We start from the raw sequence: 18,062 nt of genomic DNA, 5'->3' as shown, positions 1-18,062 counted from the left end.
GCCGTGCGCAGGTAAAGTATCAACTACCGATGCCACGAGGGGTGGAAGCAGAACAGGAGAGGCATCGCGGGCGCTAAGCAAGTCCAATGTACCAATACCGCTGCCATCTTGTTGCCTGGGGTCTCGTCAATGATTGCTTTTTAAGGTAGTGGAGATGCTGAGGAGACTTTGGCCGTAGCTAAATCCAGGCCAAGTTTTTTCTAGCCATTTCTCTTCATGTCTCGTGAGCGGTTGAATGGCAGATGGATGACTGTGAGAAATGGAGAATGGCACCGCGAATGGCGATATCGGGAAACCGAGTTTGACGCTGGGTAATAGGCTTCGCGGGGACGGCTGACAGATGCCACATCCATTGTTTCGTAGTATAACTCGTAATCGATTCGATAATGGGTACGAAGAACTCGCTGTATAATAACAGGGCACGTGTGGGATGCGACGCAAGCGAATGGATGAAGCCGCCGTTGAAATCTGGCTGCGTGTAAATCAGCCGCCCCTAAGCACGCACATCACACGGATCCAAGCCAAGTGCAGCCGCTCAGCTCAGCAAGGCACATCCTCGCCTCTATTGCTTTAACAGCTGCTGCCCAATAATGTCCGTGGTTAACAAGGGGCGGAGATGCACCTTCATTCCCGGCCAACCTCCGATCCAGCGCCGAATCCACCACGAGGGCATCCACATCCTGGGCCCGGAAAAAAAGGTTGCGATAGAGTCCAGACCGAGCCAGAACACCTATCCTCCACATAATCCCAGGGTCCTGGCACGACTTTGTTCTTTTTTGGGACGTTTTTGTCAAGTCGTGCGCATGCGCCGGGACAGGGGCTCACGATGGGGAAGTCCTTTTTCCTTTTTCCTCCATTCTGCGCTTGAGGTCTGTTCATCGTAACCCAACATCCAGTTGAGGCGAGCCCGAGGCCACCGGGGAAGACCGAACTAATAATAGGGCGCACTGCTTGTTAGAACAGAGGGCGGGCATTACTTGATAGTGCAGACAAGTTTGAGAGACGAGATCTTGTGGTCCATGCAGATTGAGAATCATCATGATACTTGGAAATATGAAATCATAAGCACCACTTGAGACTGGATTGCGTGGCAAAACTGGAGCAGATCAGCACGAGATGTCCCGTAGTGAACCCACGAGGCTGTTACTGCAGATGCTGGATCGTGAAGGAAGACAGTGCTATCCAATCTGATACGAACATTGTGTGCGTGAAATCCCCCGCAAAAAGGGCATGGCAAAAGGGAAGTTGCCATGCAATGCCCTCCTTGCCGTGAGTTAGTGCAGGTCAGCAAAGTAGAGCTACCACTTAGACGCTGCCTAACGTTAGTGCCCAAGGAGTAGCTGATACTACGCCCTCCAATTGACTCTGCAAAGTGCACGTAGAGCAGAAGGAACCATCCACAGCCACCAGTGAGTCTGCTTGTCTGCATCTTCCAACCTCCTTTTCTCTTCTCGCCCTTTTCTTCTCATCTCAACTCATCATAGACCTCAGTCTCGAACCACGCATAACACGCCGTTTTTGCTCCGTGATCGCCGCACCGTACCTGCGCCAAAGATGGGCCAAGCAATGCAATTGATCGGGCGAGCTCCACGCGGACTGGCGGCACTTAGGCCTGCTAGCAGCCCCATGCAACCAAACGAGCCTCTCCTCAGATGATCGCGACACTCCCCATCACGCCAGCCCTCGACACACGCCCCAAGCAGCTGGTTCAGGGACCTGCTTTTTCCACGGCGGCCCGCAGGTACCGGTACCGCGATGGCCGAGAAGCTCTCTTACGAGTCCTACCTACTGTGTATCACCCCCTCCATCCACGCCACGAACAAGCTCAAGATGACCCGGTCATGTTGGAAGCCCTCAGTTGACTCAGCTCATAAGGGCGTGGCCCTCCCCATCTTATGCGCCTCGTCATCTTTCGTTCTGCAGCTTGCTATTTGCCTGCCTTTCATCCGCCGGTACCGTGCTTTTCTTGATTGCTCTCTGTTTGTTTATTCGCCTGCGTTACGATTATAATACGCCCGACTACCCGGGGCATAATATTGTCATATATACCACGAGAAGTGCGTTTGGAATTGCTATCCATAGCACATCAGCCACATATTCGACAGTCATTCGTCTATTACTACGACGGTTAATTCTACACTTCCTTGACAAGGAGTATCACAAGCTGAAGAGAACAACTGCTATCTAATCCCACGCTCTGTCCTCTACGACACAATATCCTTTATTCTTTCTTCACAATCTTATTACTGCATCCAAGATATGTCCGCTTCATCTCAAGGAACAACTCGCCCTTTCAAAGGGTCCAAAAGCAACTCTTCACAGAATCCTCTCATGGAAGTCAAGATTGACCAGCATTTCAAAGCCAAGGTCTACACCTCTGGATCTACTATTGCTGGCCATGTTGCTGTTCGCGTCCTGAAAGACACTTCCTTCGATCATCTGGACATTGTTTTTGTTGGCATTTCTGCCACACGACTCGACTTTGTTCAGCAGTATCCTTCTCACTCTTTCAGGCCATTCTTGAAGATTCGCATGCCGATTCAAGAGTCCGACATGCCGCAAGATCAGGTCTTTCGAGCCGCAACCGAGTACAAGATACCGTTCCATTTTGTTGTGCCTCACCAGCTTACCATTGGAGCTTGCAACCACACCTGCTTGTCACCAGAGGTACGGGAGCGACATTTACGTCTTCCTCCCAGCCTGGGAGCTTGGGATGCCGATGACCAAGCCCCAGACATGACCCAAATTGAATATGCCATCAACGCAAAGGCTATAAAACGTGTTAATGGAGCTGCCGTAAAGGCCTTGGAAGCGCACCATGTTCTCAAAGTGCTCCCTTCACTCCCTGAAGATGCACCCCTTGACATCACTTTCCGAGATGAGTGGTATAAGCTATCTAAGACCAAGACGATTCGAAAGAGCTTGTTCTCGAGCAAAACAGGCCAGTTCACCGCTAGTGCCATTCAGCCCAACGCTGTCATGCTTTCTGCAGACGGACATAAGTCCTCGATGACAAGTGTCCGTGTTAATTTGGAATATGCCCCGTCTTCGGCTGAGACGGCACCTCCCAAGGTCAACTCCGTCACAGGAAAAGTCGTATCTACCACCTTTTTTAGCGCCGTGCCGATCGACCATCTGCCGAATCTAGGTAGCCGGACAAACTGCGAGAGCACTCCGTGCCTGAATTATACGACAACCCACTCGCTATTCACTCTTCCCGTGGATTCCATGTCGTGGATGCAGAAAGATGCGTCATCGCACTCCCGAAGAGACTCGGGCTATTCGAGCACTGTTATTGGAGGAGATGCCTCCGAAACGGATAACTCAGCCGCCGAGGGAAGAGAACGACAGAATAGCAGAGGCAAAAGCTCTAAGAGGCCCAAGCTTTCGACTATCAAGCATACCACCGATCTTGAGATCCCATTCACTATATCCAACTCGAACAAGAAGCTTTTCTTACCAACCTTTCACTCATGCTTGATTTCTCGAACCTACACCCTGCAACTGAGCTTGTCAGTCGGTCCCACGAATACTGCCATTGCGCTTTCGGTGCCTGTGCAAGTTGGCGTCGAAACGGTCTATGAGCCGCAGGATCACGAGCTTCCCACTTTTGAAAGCGCTGTGGCAGAAGAGGAGGCAGACTCGTATTTCCAGCCTCGCGTCATTCGCGTCCCTGAGTCGGCGCTGCAGAATGACAACCGACTACCAGGATACAGCGAACTGAGCCGAAGGACCGTTAGCGTTGCTTAATATCTTTGTTGCTAAAAACATATATGATGCTGATATATCACTGTCGCTCTTTATTATTTTTCCTTTGTTTTCTGTTGGTTTTAATTCTGGAAAGAAGCCTATTTGCGAGTTTATGAGCATGGCGCTGAGGGTTGGGATATTTTAAGAATGTTTAAAATCGCTTTTAGCATATATTACAATAATACTTCATAACTACCTACTATTCATATATAATATTGGAAATGATTTGCGATTCGCTACTTGTTCATCACATTGCGAATTGTCGCCTATTTGGCGGTTCATTTAGTATAAAGCTAGCTGTTGTTCCATCGACATGCATAAAGACATTGAATAGACAAGCAGAATACGACGAATGTTCCGAGACATTAAGAAGTTGTATGGATTGACTACTGGTCACGTAACAGTTATACAGCTGGTAGTGTTAGTATGAGCCAATTCGACGTCTGGATTGGGAGACTAAAGAAGTCTCCAGTCAGTTTTCTCAACGACACTCGAAAGAGAGGGGAAACTACTATTAGCCGAAGATTATGAGATTCCATTTTTGCGCTTTCAAGAACAGACTCACTGTGTACAGAGTATCTTAATGCTGGGCATGAATGATACCAATCGACAAGGACCGGGAGAAATCAAAGCGATCCCAAATGAAATGAGACCTGGAGAGATATCGGAAGGAGTAGACAAGTATCAGATAGACAGATGCCTATTTTATAATCTGAGAGCTATGATAAAGCCAAAGTGATTCAGGCCGTAGCCATACACGGTTCATAAGTACAGGTATGTTAAAACGAGCGAAGTATTCGGTGTTACATCATGTTGGTGATACATGGCAATACCCGAATATACACGTGATGAGGGTAAAAGTCGCAACGCCTGTAAGTGAGTGAAGCCCTACTTGTCGACTCGCCAATGCCGTGAAACGTAGATGGTACTATATGAGGAAGTCTTTCTCATCTCTTCAGCTTTCATTTTTTCTCTTCTTGAAAAATTCTTTATCCACCTCTCTTCTCTATACATCTTTTACTACACTTTTTTATGTCCTCCATTATGGCAAGAGGCTTCACTTTTCATGATACTTATGCATATCCATCCCTGTGAAGCGGCCCGTCGTCCACCGCCGCACACGACAAGACCGGCAACCCTCTCTTTCAACCACAGCGACAGCACATCCTGGTGCAATGAATGCCCCAAAATGGTCACGTCGATTTTTTCCTATCAGTGAACCATAGAGCGCACGGGGACGTGCATGAATGGCCTCCCGCTAGACGTCCCTCTAATCAAAAGCCTTCCAAAAATTAGAGATCATACGCCGCCATCTTTATTTGCAGTGTCTATGCATACCGCAGCATGGGGAAATATCAATGTAAGGAGCCCTCTCTCTCTCTAGTCGAATATTTTTTTTTTACCACATACTTACATACATGTCCCTTGGTCAGTAACAATCCTGGCACGACACATTTCATACGTTCGACGCGACGATTCGGTTGAACAACAGCATGCGAACAAATTGATCGCCAGACTTTGCGATTGGAAAGCCAAGTGGCCGCCTTGCTGGACGTGTTTCTGGAATTATGAATATTGAATTGACTCAACGTCGGAGCACCACTTCGCCCGATTATTGAACATGTTTCAGCAAAATGAGGTTAAGGAGAGTAACCCGCGCATCACCTGAACATTGAGAATCTGCTATCTTGGAATTGGTTCCGCTGCGATGACAGAAAGCTCAGAAGGCGTCAAAACCGGGCAGAACGAAGAGGAGGGCCGGGTATTTGGCGGCTCATGCGGCTTGTATGGGCAAGTGGATGGTCATCATGGCGATTTAGGCTCGAATGAGTATTGAAGAGCCACCTACGCCACGAGTTGCTTCATTTCACTTCAACTCAATCGTCTGCGCAGAATGAATATTATCGAATACTACCATGGCTAGATACGAGTGAGAGCACGAGGGATCAGGCATGCTCACGCTTAGATCCTCGCTCTCTTATCCATTAACATTGATAACAGCGATGAACTTTTATGGCGAGAGATTACTAGTCAGTCATTCAATCTCGCCGTCTACGAGCCGAACCCGAATGTCTTTAACACCTGCTGCCAGCGCGTCTGGTCAAACAGCAAGAGATACGGTAGCTCCTCGATTCCTCCTGGAAATTGATGTTTCCAAGTGGCGAAATTTAGCAGATAATGTGCTTCAATGACACCAATGAGACTTAAGCAGGCTACATCTTCCTGCTAGAACGGAGGCCGAGGTGGTAGGCACTGAGACCAATACCCTAACGTTCTGTAACTACCTCATCAATCTGGAAGAGCTCTTCAAGCCGGTCCATGAGGACCAGGCGATCGGCCGCGTCTGTCGCCGGGACCAGAAGCTGCCGGTTCTCGTGTACTACACCCAGTCGAACTACCACACACATGAACTCATCCATAAGCGAAACTCTGGACGACAGCTTATGCTCTCCGACCGCCCTACGCACGACCGAAGGCGATGTCGTTACAGATTCGGCATTGGAATTCAACTACCGATGAGAATTTCAATTCCACTGATGCTTGATCAAGACGCACGGTCGATTCACCAAAAACGACGCGTCGAAGCTTTAGAAGCAGCTCCGTGATATACAGCTAGTAGCAAACTTTGGCCGCAGTGGTGCTTCCTCAACGCCATATTCCTCGCATTTATGGACTCTATCAAGAATTTGGCAAAATTTCCCCCTCCCGAGTTGTGTGCCGGCAGAAAGTAAGCAACAGAGATGCTTTTACATCAGAGGTCTTAAATAATATGGACGAACCCATCTTCGGCTTAATCAGAGATGTCTTAATTGTTGGTAGGCGGCGCTGGGGGGAGCCACTACTGCTGAACAGTTCGACAGCCGACCTGAAGTTTGCCACATCATACCACGCTTCGGTTCGCAAAAGCCCCCAAGTCAATCACAGCCCTATACTTTAGATTTGTGCTTCTTCTATGAGCATCTTACGGCGACAGCATCACGACGTCCCTTGGATGGTGGCGGGATTACAAGTGATGAATTACGAAGAAAAGATACATAGGCACACTGAATTTGCCTACAATTATCAACACTTTGCAGAATTGCCCATCTCATAAGACCCAGAACTAAAGAAGAAGTGGAATTCTAGATTACATACACATCGGTCATGCATACCTCTCCGGCACTGACAAGGCACAAGTTTAATATAGACTCAGAATGTCGGCATGCGTATTCAGAACAGTCTCGAGAGCCTTGACAGGAAGAGAATAGCGCTTGTCAGTTCTGGAGCAATATTTAGGCAGTGGACGTCTATCGACATTGAGGCTTTATTGGAGCATAGTTATCTCGATCGAGGAGTTACATATTTATTTGACATGGGAATTAGATGACTGAATCTGCTGGATGAAGATCAAATCATTAACTAGACCAAGTCGAAGCTCTGTAAAGATAGAGATCCTCTTAAAGCTTTATAATACACATAGATCATATCAACTAGCCTCTCAAAACCACTTTGCTCCTACTTTTCATAGAGTGTGTGTGGTATTAGAACATATCTCATTGCGAAGCGAGAGAAAATACACGATTCTTACAATATTGATCAGAAAGCCCATACAAGGCACTATGAAATGGCTGTAAATATAACATGACGCAACCTCCATTTCATCGCTCACTAAGCGCGTCAGCAGCAGCAGTAGAAAGACACATGCGTGCTCCCATCTCATTTTCACCATCTCATTTTCCCCATCTCATCTCAACTTCTAGTCAAACACATCCGTGAGATATCTCTCGTTGCGCTGCTTATCCCACCATGCCTGAGCCCGCTCCTCCGTCACGTCCTTTCCGTCAGCCTCGCCCCTTTCTTTAACGAGCTGCACGCAGACAGCTTCAACAGCTTTACCAACATCACGACTGCCGCATACAAAGACCTTGGCGCCCTGGTCCCACAGCTTGTAAAGCTCCTCACGGTCGTGAGCCATCCGATGCTGAACATACTTGCAGCCGAGCGACTTGTCCGTATCGCGCGAGTAGGCCTTGCGCATCTCAACGGCGCCAAGCTTCTCCCATCTTTCGAATTCTTCAGCGTAGAGGTCGTCAACATCCGGGGAGCGGCAGCCGTAGAAGAGCAATGCCGGAGCAACCTTTCTGCCGGCGGCAATCATGGCTGCACGCTCTTGGACGAAGCCCCTGAAGGGCGCGAGGCCAGAGCCAACACCAATCAAGATAAGAGGAGTGTTTTCAGCATCTGTAGGGAGATGAAAAGCCTTCGACTGGCGAACAGCAACGTGGAACCTCTCGCCAGGGGTGAGAGATGCCAGGAAGTGAGTGGCCACTCCGAAGTGAGAGCCCTGGCCGGATAATGAAGGTTGCTCCAGAACCGAGTAGGTGAGTGTCAGCTTGGAGGGATCAGCCAAAGGTGATGAAGAGATGGAGCTGTTAGGTGTGTCAGTCTTCGCCTCCAGAGTCCATAAGCGCACGAGCTATGTTGAACTTACTATTGGCGGACACGCATGGGGGGAAGCATGGCCAAGTATGAATCCAAGGGAAGTTCCAGAGAAGGGAACCTCTCCAGCAAGTCAAGAACAGAGATTCGCTTTGCGCCAATCTCTTCTTGGTAGTCATCTCCGGCTAGCTTCTCGAGCTTAGCCTTGAGTTCCTCATCCTGGGCGAGCTCGATCAATACAGAGATGTTCTATGAGAAAGCAGTCAGCGCACAGTGCTCGTGGTTTGCCGTGTAAGATGTACCTACCCTCTTAGTCGCCGGCTGGCTGAGCTCAACATATGCTCCAAATACATCACGGGCAGAAATAGGCGTGTTCGTAGGAAGGGAAGTTGCCGCCTCTGAATGAATCGTCAAGACCGCATCCCAAGAAAGTTTGAAGCGACGGAACACTCTTGCTGTTGTGTCTTCCGGGTTCAGCGGCAGGACGGCCAAGTAGTCGCCAGATCGGTACGTCATGCCAGTAGGTAGCTGGACCTCAATGTGATTCTTGGCGGGTCCGCTCGCCGTCAGAGTCTTGGCATTAATGACAAGAGCTTCCTCAACATCCTGTCGTAGTGTCGATTTGCGGGGAAACGATACATCAACAACCAAGCCACCACCAACACCCTCGGCGGAGTCCGCAGCGGCACCATATTTCTCTTTCAAAGCGGGCCAGAGAGATTCGTCCTCCCAAGCTTCGAAATCGCTAAACATGTCACGATCAGCGGCATCCGTGGTGGCAAGCGGCACGAGGCGTGTGGCACCACGCTCCTCCATGGTCGAATCAACAAGTTTCGGGATGCGGTGGAAGGTCTGAACCCAGTCGTGGTGACCACAGCCAAAGACGGCATAAGAAACATCTTCCAACTCGTTACCCTTCAAGCTTTCAATCCAGCTTACAAAATGAGCAGCATTGGATGGTGGCTGTCCCTCATATGAAGCAGTAATGATGACCACAGGACGGTCTTTGGGAAGCTTTTGGTTAGCAAAGTCCATCGGAGCCAGATCAGTAACTTTGAAGCCGTGGCTCAATGCATCAGTTGCTACCCTCTGGGCCAAAGCTTCGCAAGTGCCGCTGTTTGATCCGTAGTATACTGCAAGAGGCTTCTGGGATCCCTGAGCCGCTCCGCCAGCCGCTTTTGTATCCGCGTGATGGTCTCCCGCAGCACCTTTACCACCAAGCTTTCGCTCAAGCGCTGTTGGAGTCATTTCGTGTCTGAGAGAAGCTCGCATAAAGAAATCCTTCGGCCTGATAGTCAAAGATGCAACGATCTCAAGCTGATAGTTAGGATCGTCGAGGGTAAAGTTGAAGTTTTGGAAAAGCATAGCCATGGCGAGTGTAGCTTCTTGGAGAGCAAAACCGCGTCCTGTTTTTGACATATCTTGTAAGCCACTGTTTCATAACTGAGAGTTTTAGTTAAGCCTACCGATACAGCCTCGCTTGCCGTTTCCGAATGGCTTCCAGCTATTAGGGAATGCTGCTTGCAAACGAGCAAACTCTGCGTCGAGCATACGCTCTGGCTTGAAGTCATTGGCGTCCTCTCCATAGACCAGAGGGTCAAGATGTGATTTGGCGAGGAGGCAAGTGATTGGTTCACCCTTGTGAACGAGATATTTGCCTCCGATGAGGGTATCTTCAAGAGCTTCAACCGTGAAAGCTGGAATTGCGGCGCTGAGACGCAGAGTCTCTCTCAAAACCTAGATATCCAATGTGAATATTTGTCATTCCGAAAAAAAAAAAAGTACACGAATAGGAGCAAGGAAGGTAATTGATGAAAAGAAGAGCTAGTCGGCACATACTGCTGAAATATAGGGAAGCTTAGAGATGTGTTCGACTTTGGGGGCTTCGCGTCCAATGATTGTATCAACTTCCTCCTGAACTTTTCGATAGGCGACTGGGTTCTTCAACAGATTGTAGAACGCAAATGACAAGGTACCTGCAGTTGTCTCGTGACCCGCAATCAAGAAAGTGATGAGCTGATCCGTAACGCTGGAATCAGTCAACTTCTCGCCAGTCTGGGGATCCACTCCTTCCAACATGGCTGCGAGGAGATCTTTTCGGTCAGAGGGATTCCTTTTTCGTTCTGCTACGACTTCGTTGGCAGTATCGCGCATGATGGCGATGTCGTTGAAGAATTTCTCATTGGCAGCGCGGTACAAGAAATTGGGAGCGAAACCAGGTCTCCTGTTTCGCCTGCTGGATTCCGCCAGGAAGTCAGACATAGCCTGGACAAACGGATGCATCTTTTCTTGATAATATGAGTTGAATCGATAATTCATGGAACAGAGAGCGATTGTGTCCAGGGCCAAGCGGGTGAAGTCCTCTGATACGGGGATAGGGTGGTTGGGACCATGGCGAGCCCAGCGCAATGAGAGCTGTTTAGCAATGTCTTCCATCTCGTCGAACATGTCGCGGATGGGCATCGGTCCAAAAGCCGGAACCAGCACACGATGAGCTCTGCCCCAGTTGGGCTCATCGGTGTGTGCAGTGAACAAACCATCGTGGACACCTTCTCGTACAATCTATGTGGTTCAAGTCAGTACTCGATTCCAGTAGGGAAGCTTGTTTTTACGTGAAACCACATTCCCCCCTTGAGCGAGAAGTTGACATACCCGAAGCACTGAGCTGAGAGACTTTTGAAAGCGCTTCTCGTCACAGACTTCATTCACAAGCGCCTGGGTGTTGATGAAAACAGCGGGCCGAGTGCCCAGATGGAGCCTGTAGATTTCTCCTATTCAATCTGATCAGCGCCAACTACCACTTATTTAAGATTTGGGTATAAATTTGCAGAATTTCATGGGCAGATAGAGATGTGTAGATTCAGGTAAGAAATCATACCATATGTATTCGCCAAACGAATAAGATCGTTAGTCGGCTGTTGGGAAAACTCGCCAAGGTTGCCCAACAAAGGCAGCCCAGGAGGTTCAGGAATAGGAACAGCCTCCGCCATTATGATCGAAAATGAAACCAAGAAAGGAACAAATCAGGTTGCAAAATGCCTGGGTATCAAGAATCCAAGCTCGACTGGCGTAATTTAAATACAAAAACCACCAAAGCCCAAGTGCTAAACGCTAGATGCCGTTGGTCAAAAGGGGGTGGGACAAGTCTTTTGTGCCTCTTTTTCTGCTCGAGGACAGTCCCGCGTATTTATTTGCGATGCTCGTCCCCAGCGATATCCAGAATCCAGCCTAGCACAAGCCAAATGAAGCAGCTCATAGCCGTCGTTTCAAAGGCAATGTCATCACCCCCCACTCTGCCATTCTATCTCTCCAACCACCTCACCTCTGCAACAAAGAGCTCCCAATGGCAGGGGCTTCAGCACTGCCGAATCGTGTGTACAACGTAGTACTAGCGGGGAGGCAATTGGCCATGTGGGCTCCAAGCCAGGGCGTCTCCCGAATCCCGTGTCTGCGTTTTGCAAGCTCGCCGGGCTTGAGCTCCAGCGTGCCTGGCCCTACTTTCTCAGCCCTTTCAGTGCGTCTAAACAAAGAACCACGCAGCGGCGATCCCGCCCACTGGGCCGCCAGCGGGTCTCTGCGCCTCTTGGCTGGTTAGCGGCATCGTGGTGGAGCTGGCAGCTGTGGCATGCGATGAGACCTGTTGGGCGAACTGCTCTGCTCTCGGCGATGGGAGGATCCTCTATTTCGCCTAGGCCGGGGATCTGTCGTCCCAGCGGCCGGCTCTTGGTCCCGATTGCGGTAGAGCTGCCGTGCCGGATTCTGCTGGCATGACTAGTTTGGGCGTTGATGCCACGGCCGTGGATATCAAGCGCGCCATATGATGAAACGGATGCATTGATGGAGTCGAGCGAGCATATTTGGACAACAACGCCCAGAGTTGCAGATAAATTGATGCATGGCACTCAGGCTAATGCAGCCAGTTGCGGTAATCCAGTCAATGGTGGGCTTCGCCCAGTCAGATGAACCGTGTCGGAAGTTTGAAGAAGCCCTAGAAACCTATCACCAGCCGTAGGTCAGTAGGTAAAGTAATGCAGCCGCGCTCATTGGCCATGGCCCAAGCACCAACCACTTGTAGGTGCTCTCCTAATGCAGCCTACAGCATGTACAGCGCTGCAAGTCCGCTGTAAGCTCACTAAAGCAGCCTAACTGCAAGGATTACACGAATAGACGAGGCATGCCACCACGACCGCACTCCGTGTATCAATGCCCACGTATGAACCATAATGTCCATCTTTTCCGCCAAACACATCTCGAGTAACACCTCCAAAATCCCGTTGGATATTACAAAACCCAATCTGTCTACCTGATTCATTTAATAGATAGGTATTCCATTGCTAAATCCGTCTCTCCGTCTCCGTCTCCGTCTCCGTCCCCGTGCGTCACATATTCTTTCCCTTTTTCTCTCTATTTTCTCACTTTTTTCATGCTGGCAAGCTGGGCCTCGGCGCCTCGGCTTACGGCGGTGGGGCCGAAGTTCTTCACGCTGCCGCTTCAACTGGCCCTCAACATGTGCATCAAAAAAGCTTCCAAAGCAGCTTCTTTATTTATTTTTTAATTTTACGAGTAATACATACCACGCCGTATCTTCGTACATCGTCCGATCCATTTAATTAGCGGTCCCTAAATCGGAAATATGCCACTCTTGACAAGCCCCGAACCCCGGCTGCGCCCCTTTGTTCCGCGGACTAAATAATTCTTTATCTCGTTGATCTTCAGCGAGTTGGCCATTGCCACAACTCAACCTTCTAGTCATGAGGTTCGAACATCAGCTACTTACGGTACTCTAAATTTGCATTTTAGAACGTCCTTACCCCTCGGTTTACAATAAACGCTTCATTGGCCCTTGTATGTCGAAGTTCACGGACTTGATAGAGCAAGTCTTCGTTATTTAAAGATAGTTATAGTACCGATTGATAATGTACAAGTTCGCATACAAAGCAGACGGCAAAAAGCCACGGCCCCCTGCCAGTCAAAGCATCCTCAACCAAAATGGGCAGACCCCATTGCCCATTTACTGTGAACCACAACCAACATAAGTAACAAGCAAAAAAATGCACCAGAGCCTTGCGCCTCTCCCTTTTGTAATGCCGCCTTGAAGGTAAGCAGCTGAAGGTGGCCTCATACATTGCGTGCGAGCTACATGCATCTTATCTCCAGAGTCGTGTATAGCCTTCTATCGTCATGTCATTATTCGATCTGCGCCGCAAACCTACGTGCGGTGAAACCAGTCATTTTGAAACCTTATTTCAAGTTTTTTTTTACTTGCTCTTTGTTTATTAGTTGTTATTTTCCTTCTTCATCCTAATCTCTGCTGGTCCATCTCATCAACCCTTGTCGGTGAAGACATGTGGGGGTACAATACTAACTAACTTTACAGCTAGTATAGAACCACTGAACTCCAGCTGTAGGCTGCTGATGGATGAAGTTTTGCGCAGAAGGATGAGCAATATCAACGGTCATCGCGGTTGGAGTCGTCTCTTGAACCTCCGCCGGTAAATCTATCCCGAAGCCAGTTTAGAGCTCCAGAGGTAGCAGATTGTCGACCAGTATCAGCGTTATCTCCGTCTCGGCGGCTGTTTTGTGGCGGACTGTCCTGTCTCTGACGCTCTCTGTAATCCGCAACAGTCATTCTAGGGCTCGTTGGGGAAAGAGAGTTTCGTGAGCTTCGGCGCTGCATTCGTGAAGTATCATAGCCTGATGAAGACCGTACGCCCCATATCCGAGATCTTTCTCGCTCTCTTTCGTCTCGCTGACGCTCTGCTGGAGACGAGACACCCCAGACACGATGCCTCTCACGCTCACGCTCTTGTTGCTGTTGCCGCTCCTGCTGTCTCGATGAGATGCTTCGCATGGCCTCATTCAGCCGGCTCTGGCTTTGACTTGGAGGCCGAGAGAGCTGGGATGGTCGGGGGCCAGGGATTGGAAGCGGGCCGCTACGGTCCAGCCCAATCCCAGATTGATCATCCGGTTGTGATGGCCCTGATGCACTAGGGCCGGGTGCATTTGCACTTCCGTTTGCATTTATACCGCTGTTGTCGTCGCCACTCTTTTCAATAGACGCTCGGCAAACCGGGCATGTGTTGTGTTCCTTGAGCCATAAAACGACGCATGCTTCGTGAAACCAGTGTTTACAAGGTAGGAAGGCGGCCAAGTCACCCACCTTCATATCATCAATACAGATGGTGCATTCGGTTTTTGAGTCACCATCCAACATTGAAGCGTCCACAGGTCGTCGGCTCAGATTAGCAAGCGCTTCGGTCGACGCTGGCGGTGCAGCGTTTGATTGCGGATGCGCTTCCATAAGGTTTGTGATGATTTGGTCCAAAGCTTCCTGAGAATAGACGGCGTCTCCTGAGATGGCGTGTGCCGGATTGAATAGATTCAAAATCTCCTGTAGTCCTCGCGCAAATCCTGGAGAGTGGCCGCCCCCTGCCTCCCGACCACCTCCTGGAGGCGCCGCATCGCGCAGAACGTTGTTAAAGAATCTGTATATAGAGCAAAGAGAAATTAGCTCGTGTAGCTCGCCGTATAGTAGTGGTTCAACTTACGCTTGAAACGGATCGCCATGGTGGTCGTATGGAGGGGACCCCCCCGAGGAAAAAAATCCCGAAGATGGCCCAGAGAAAATGGTGACAGACGCACTGCCACTGCCGTTCGTGAATGTAGCGCGATGGATTTGCGGGCCTCCAAATCGACCCTCCTCGCCTCCTCGTTGTTGCTGAAACATGCCAGGCCCTCCTGTTCTGCGCGGCGGTGGTGGTGGTGACAAATCGTGTATCAAGCCAATAAAGCGTTCAAATACCGGGTCGACATCGGGTTCATGATGAGGAAAGCCTGGTCGATCCCTAACACTGCGGCGGTAATGAAAGCCATGTGGGCCCATGTGTTCTTCTATATCAGCTTCGTCGGGGTCTGAATCATGGCCGTGGTCATGTTCGTCACCATGATCGTGGTCGTGGTCGTGGTCGTGGTCGTGGTCGTGGTCGTGGTCGTGGTCGTGGTCGTGGTCATGTTCGTGGTGGAAATGGTATGGGTCATGAAGTTCGGGTGATGTCGACGCCGAGCCGTCATTAAAGTCTCGAGGATCGCTATCTGAGCTTATCTATATGATGTGTTAGCCAAGATAAGATCAGTAGAATAGAAGACAGGGGAGAAAACCTACGATTTCCGTGGCCTCGCTGCTGCAATCGGGGCATACTAATCCGTGGTCCGCGCGATGCCATTCATTAGAACAGGCATGGCAGTAGACTACCTCACGACTGGCAGTCGCTTCAAGGTGCCCATTTGGGTGACCTGGAGAGGCCATTTGTTCCTTCTATGGGCCAAAGAACGATGTCGGAGATCGCTCGGCTGGTATCAGCCAGAGAGATGGAGCGGGTAAAATCCACCGCACTCGAAAGAGAGAGATTAGGGAAGAAAAGGGTCGTCAAACAAAATCACTCGGTGGCGTTTCGTCAACAGGCAAGAAGATGGCGATGGAGATTGTACCGGGCGAACGCGATAAGCAACCGGAGGAAAGGACCAGCAAGCGGCGTGCGAAATGATAAATACTAGGACCCCGAGGGCTCAAGAGAGGAGGAAGCGTAATTCAAAAGTCGCCCCCAGCTTGTCGGTGACGGTGGTTGTCCAAGGAAGAAAATAAGGCGCCGCAAAGTGATGAGGAAGAGAAGAAAAAGACAGAGTGCGCCAAAGGAGGAGATTATTAGGCAAAGAGCAATATTGAAAAACGGGCTGGCGGCACGAGATGCTAGTGGTGGTTAATTGTATTTGTGCAACATCATGTTTGATACATGATCAAGAGGTAGGCGAGTGACGTTTTTGTCAGCGATTATTGGGACCCTGGGCTAGGCTCGTTGAGTCAGTGAATGGCGGCGCCTTAGTGGCCCAGGGAGCTGTGACACAGGTACCGGATAGTAGGTGCGTTTATTAGGCCCGATGATGTACTGGAGTCTCGGCGAAGCTGCCCGCCCGCTCTATAACTTCAACTGTTTAGGCTGCAGAGGGCATTGTAACTACAGGCCATCATAGGATCAACTGAAAGGCTGGATGGGAACGACACGCACCGCATATGCATGGCATGCAGCCTTTCTGTTTGTTTGAATGTATCAGCCAGCCGTCTTATGGCCGTAGTTAGGCACAAGCAGCCAAGGCAGATTATCATTGCCGTCCCCAGACTCCGATAAGAATGCCTTGTTCCTCCTTGCCTCTTTTCTATTTGCCCATCTATCTTCTACTTTACTTTTCTTGTGTTTTCGTGCAGAATGCAGTACTACCCCTCTTGTAGGATCATTGGATCCTCGTGCAGCGAATATGTGACTGTCTTCTGAGCTCTCGTCAAGGTAGCATTCTGAGCTGTTGTATGGAAGTCATCTATACAAGTTGTCCAAGTACTGGTATCTAACGGCTCTGGCCGCATCACAACTTTACGACGCTAGATGTGCGGAGTAAAGTCCGTGTATCATGATGACCGAATATCACTTCTGTTAGGCGTCTCATGTCTGCTTTGCATTTATCCCCCTGCAGAAATGTATGCAGGTGTGGAATTAGTCGGGGCCTGTGGAAGCACGTAGAAAACGGCCTTCCGACACAGAGCTACCCTGTTGGTCCTCGTCTTGATTAGAGTCTTAGGCTTACAAGACCCGAATAAGGCTGAGGTGCAGTACTCTCAACTAGAATCACTATTGTTACGGCCCAAGCTATAAATACGCTGTCAATGGGTTGAAAAATCCTGGATGAGCCTATCAAATTGCAGCATCATCATTCATTCATTCGAGCTCTCACATATCGAATCTCGGGCAAATGCACCATGTTTAAGGCATGAATCGTAAATTGAGAACTCAGCGCATTTCCTCAGGCTCCCAATTCATACCGATACATGGCATGGCACTTCTGTCAGGCTGTTGTTAGTCATTCTGCCCGTAATGTTGCCCAGCCTCGAGAATCTACTTGAATGCCGTTAGGTCGATGGTACCCGAAGCGAACAAAGCGATAGCTAAGACGATGCAGTGAGAGCAACTCAAGGGTGTTGATATGTGATATCAGGTGATTGCTAGGCTGGCTTCTCCTCCCGTAAGTTCGATCCCTGGCTATTCAATCACATTGTATGTCCGCATGATCCAAGCTTCGATTCCGTAACATAGAAACAAAAGAGACTTTCCAAAAGGGGGTCGCTGAGCATCGTAGCTTCATGTGTTTTTTTTTCTTGTCTTCAAATTTGTTTTCGTTCGTATGGCATTTGTACAGTGTTCGTCTATTAATTCTTCCCAAATAACCTTACTCCTTCGACCCCTTCAGCTTATCCTCCTTGTCCCACTCAATCAACTGCTTTGACCAGCTATCAAAGAAACTTCACGTTAGCAAGATCGTAACCCCTCCCCACAGCATTCAAAACACCACATACTATCGGCTAGGGTGCCATTCCCACGGCTCTGGCTTGTGCGCCCATCTTTCCCGGTCGGCGCTGAACTTCCACACAATGGCGACAATGCCGAACATGGTGGCTCCGGCAATGAGCGTGTTGGCGCGCCAGTTGGCAGGCTGAGCGTACCAACCACCAGCAGGCGACCAGACGTGCTTGGGGTAGCTATATCGTGTGAGTCGTCGCGATTTCAAACGGTCAAAAATTCGTCTTTTCGGTTTCGAGGCATAACTTACGGGACTTTGGCACCACCACCCTAGTACTTTGGTTAACCCCATATCTCAGCAAAGATTCGACTTGTTCGTCAACTTACCATCTTGAGTATGTATCAAAAGACGTCTGTTTAGAGTCTCTTGGTGCGCAATTGAAGCAGATAGTCGAGCAGTTTCGCAAAAGACTGCCTCTGTCAAAGGCGAAGCGTCGAGAGAGTTCCCGCCCGCCAGCACCAGCGCCAGCGAAATGACGCCGGCCCGAA

The 18,062-nt window shown here is 49.6% G+C and overlaps 4 protein-coding genes across 4 annotated transcripts; 1 reads left to right on the top strand and 3 right to left on the bottom strand.

Moving 5' to 3' along the window:
- Positions 1–2,259: 2,259 nt before the first annotated feature.
- Positions 2,260–3,750, top strand: TGAM01_v205458 (hypothetical protein; the record flags this gene model as incomplete). The annotated part of the gene is made up of 1 exon (XM_018802773.1): positions 2,260–3,750. The coding sequence occupies one exon, from the start codon at positions 2,260–2,262 to the stop codon at positions 3,748–3,750; it is 1,491 nt and encodes a 496-aa protein (XP_018663890.1).
- Positions 3,751–7,486: 3,736 nt separating this feature from the next.
- On the bottom strand, positions 7,487–11,159 carry TGAM01_v205457 (bifunctional P-450/NADPH-P450 reductase; the record flags this gene model as incomplete). Its single annotated transcript, XM_018802772.1, has 7 exons — positions 7,487–8,159; positions 8,222–8,418; positions 8,476–9,575; positions 9,636–9,906; positions 10,009–10,731; positions 10,822–10,940; positions 11,048–11,159. 7 exons carry the CDS (start codon positions 11,157–11,159, stop codon positions 7,487–7,489), a joined length of 3,195 nt encoding a protein of 1,064 aa, XP_018663889.1.
- Positions 11,160–13,618: 2,459 nt separating this feature from the next.
- On the bottom strand, positions 13,619–15,475 carry TGAM01_v205456 (hypothetical protein; the record flags this gene model as incomplete). The annotated part of the gene is made up of 3 exons (XM_018802771.2): positions 13,619–14,654; positions 14,718–15,271; positions 15,332–15,475. The coding sequence occupies 3 exons, from the start codon at positions 15,473–15,475 to the stop codon at positions 13,619–13,621; spliced, it is 1,734 nt and encodes a 577-aa protein (XP_018663888.2).
- Positions 15,476–17,568: 2,093 nt separating this feature from the next.
- On the bottom strand, positions 17,569–17,903 carry TGAM01_v205455 (hypothetical protein; the record flags this gene model as incomplete). Its single annotated transcript, XM_018802770.1, has 3 exons — positions 17,569–17,752; positions 17,824–17,843; positions 17,901–17,903. 3 exons carry the CDS (start codon positions 17,901–17,903, stop codon positions 17,569–17,571), a joined length of 207 nt encoding a protein of 68 aa, XP_018663887.1.
- Positions 17,904–18,062: the final 159 nt, after the last annotated feature.

This window comes from Trichoderma gamsii (assembly GCF_001481775.2).
Source record: "Trichoderma gamsii strain T6085 chromosome Unknown Scaffold_17.2, whole genome shotgun sequence".
NCBI lineage: Eukaryota > Fungi > Ascomycota > Sordariomycetes > Hypocreales > Hypocreaceae > Trichoderma > Trichoderma gamsii.
Note: the sequence above shows the minus strand (reverse complement) of the source record. Positions and strands in the feature narration are given on the sequence as shown.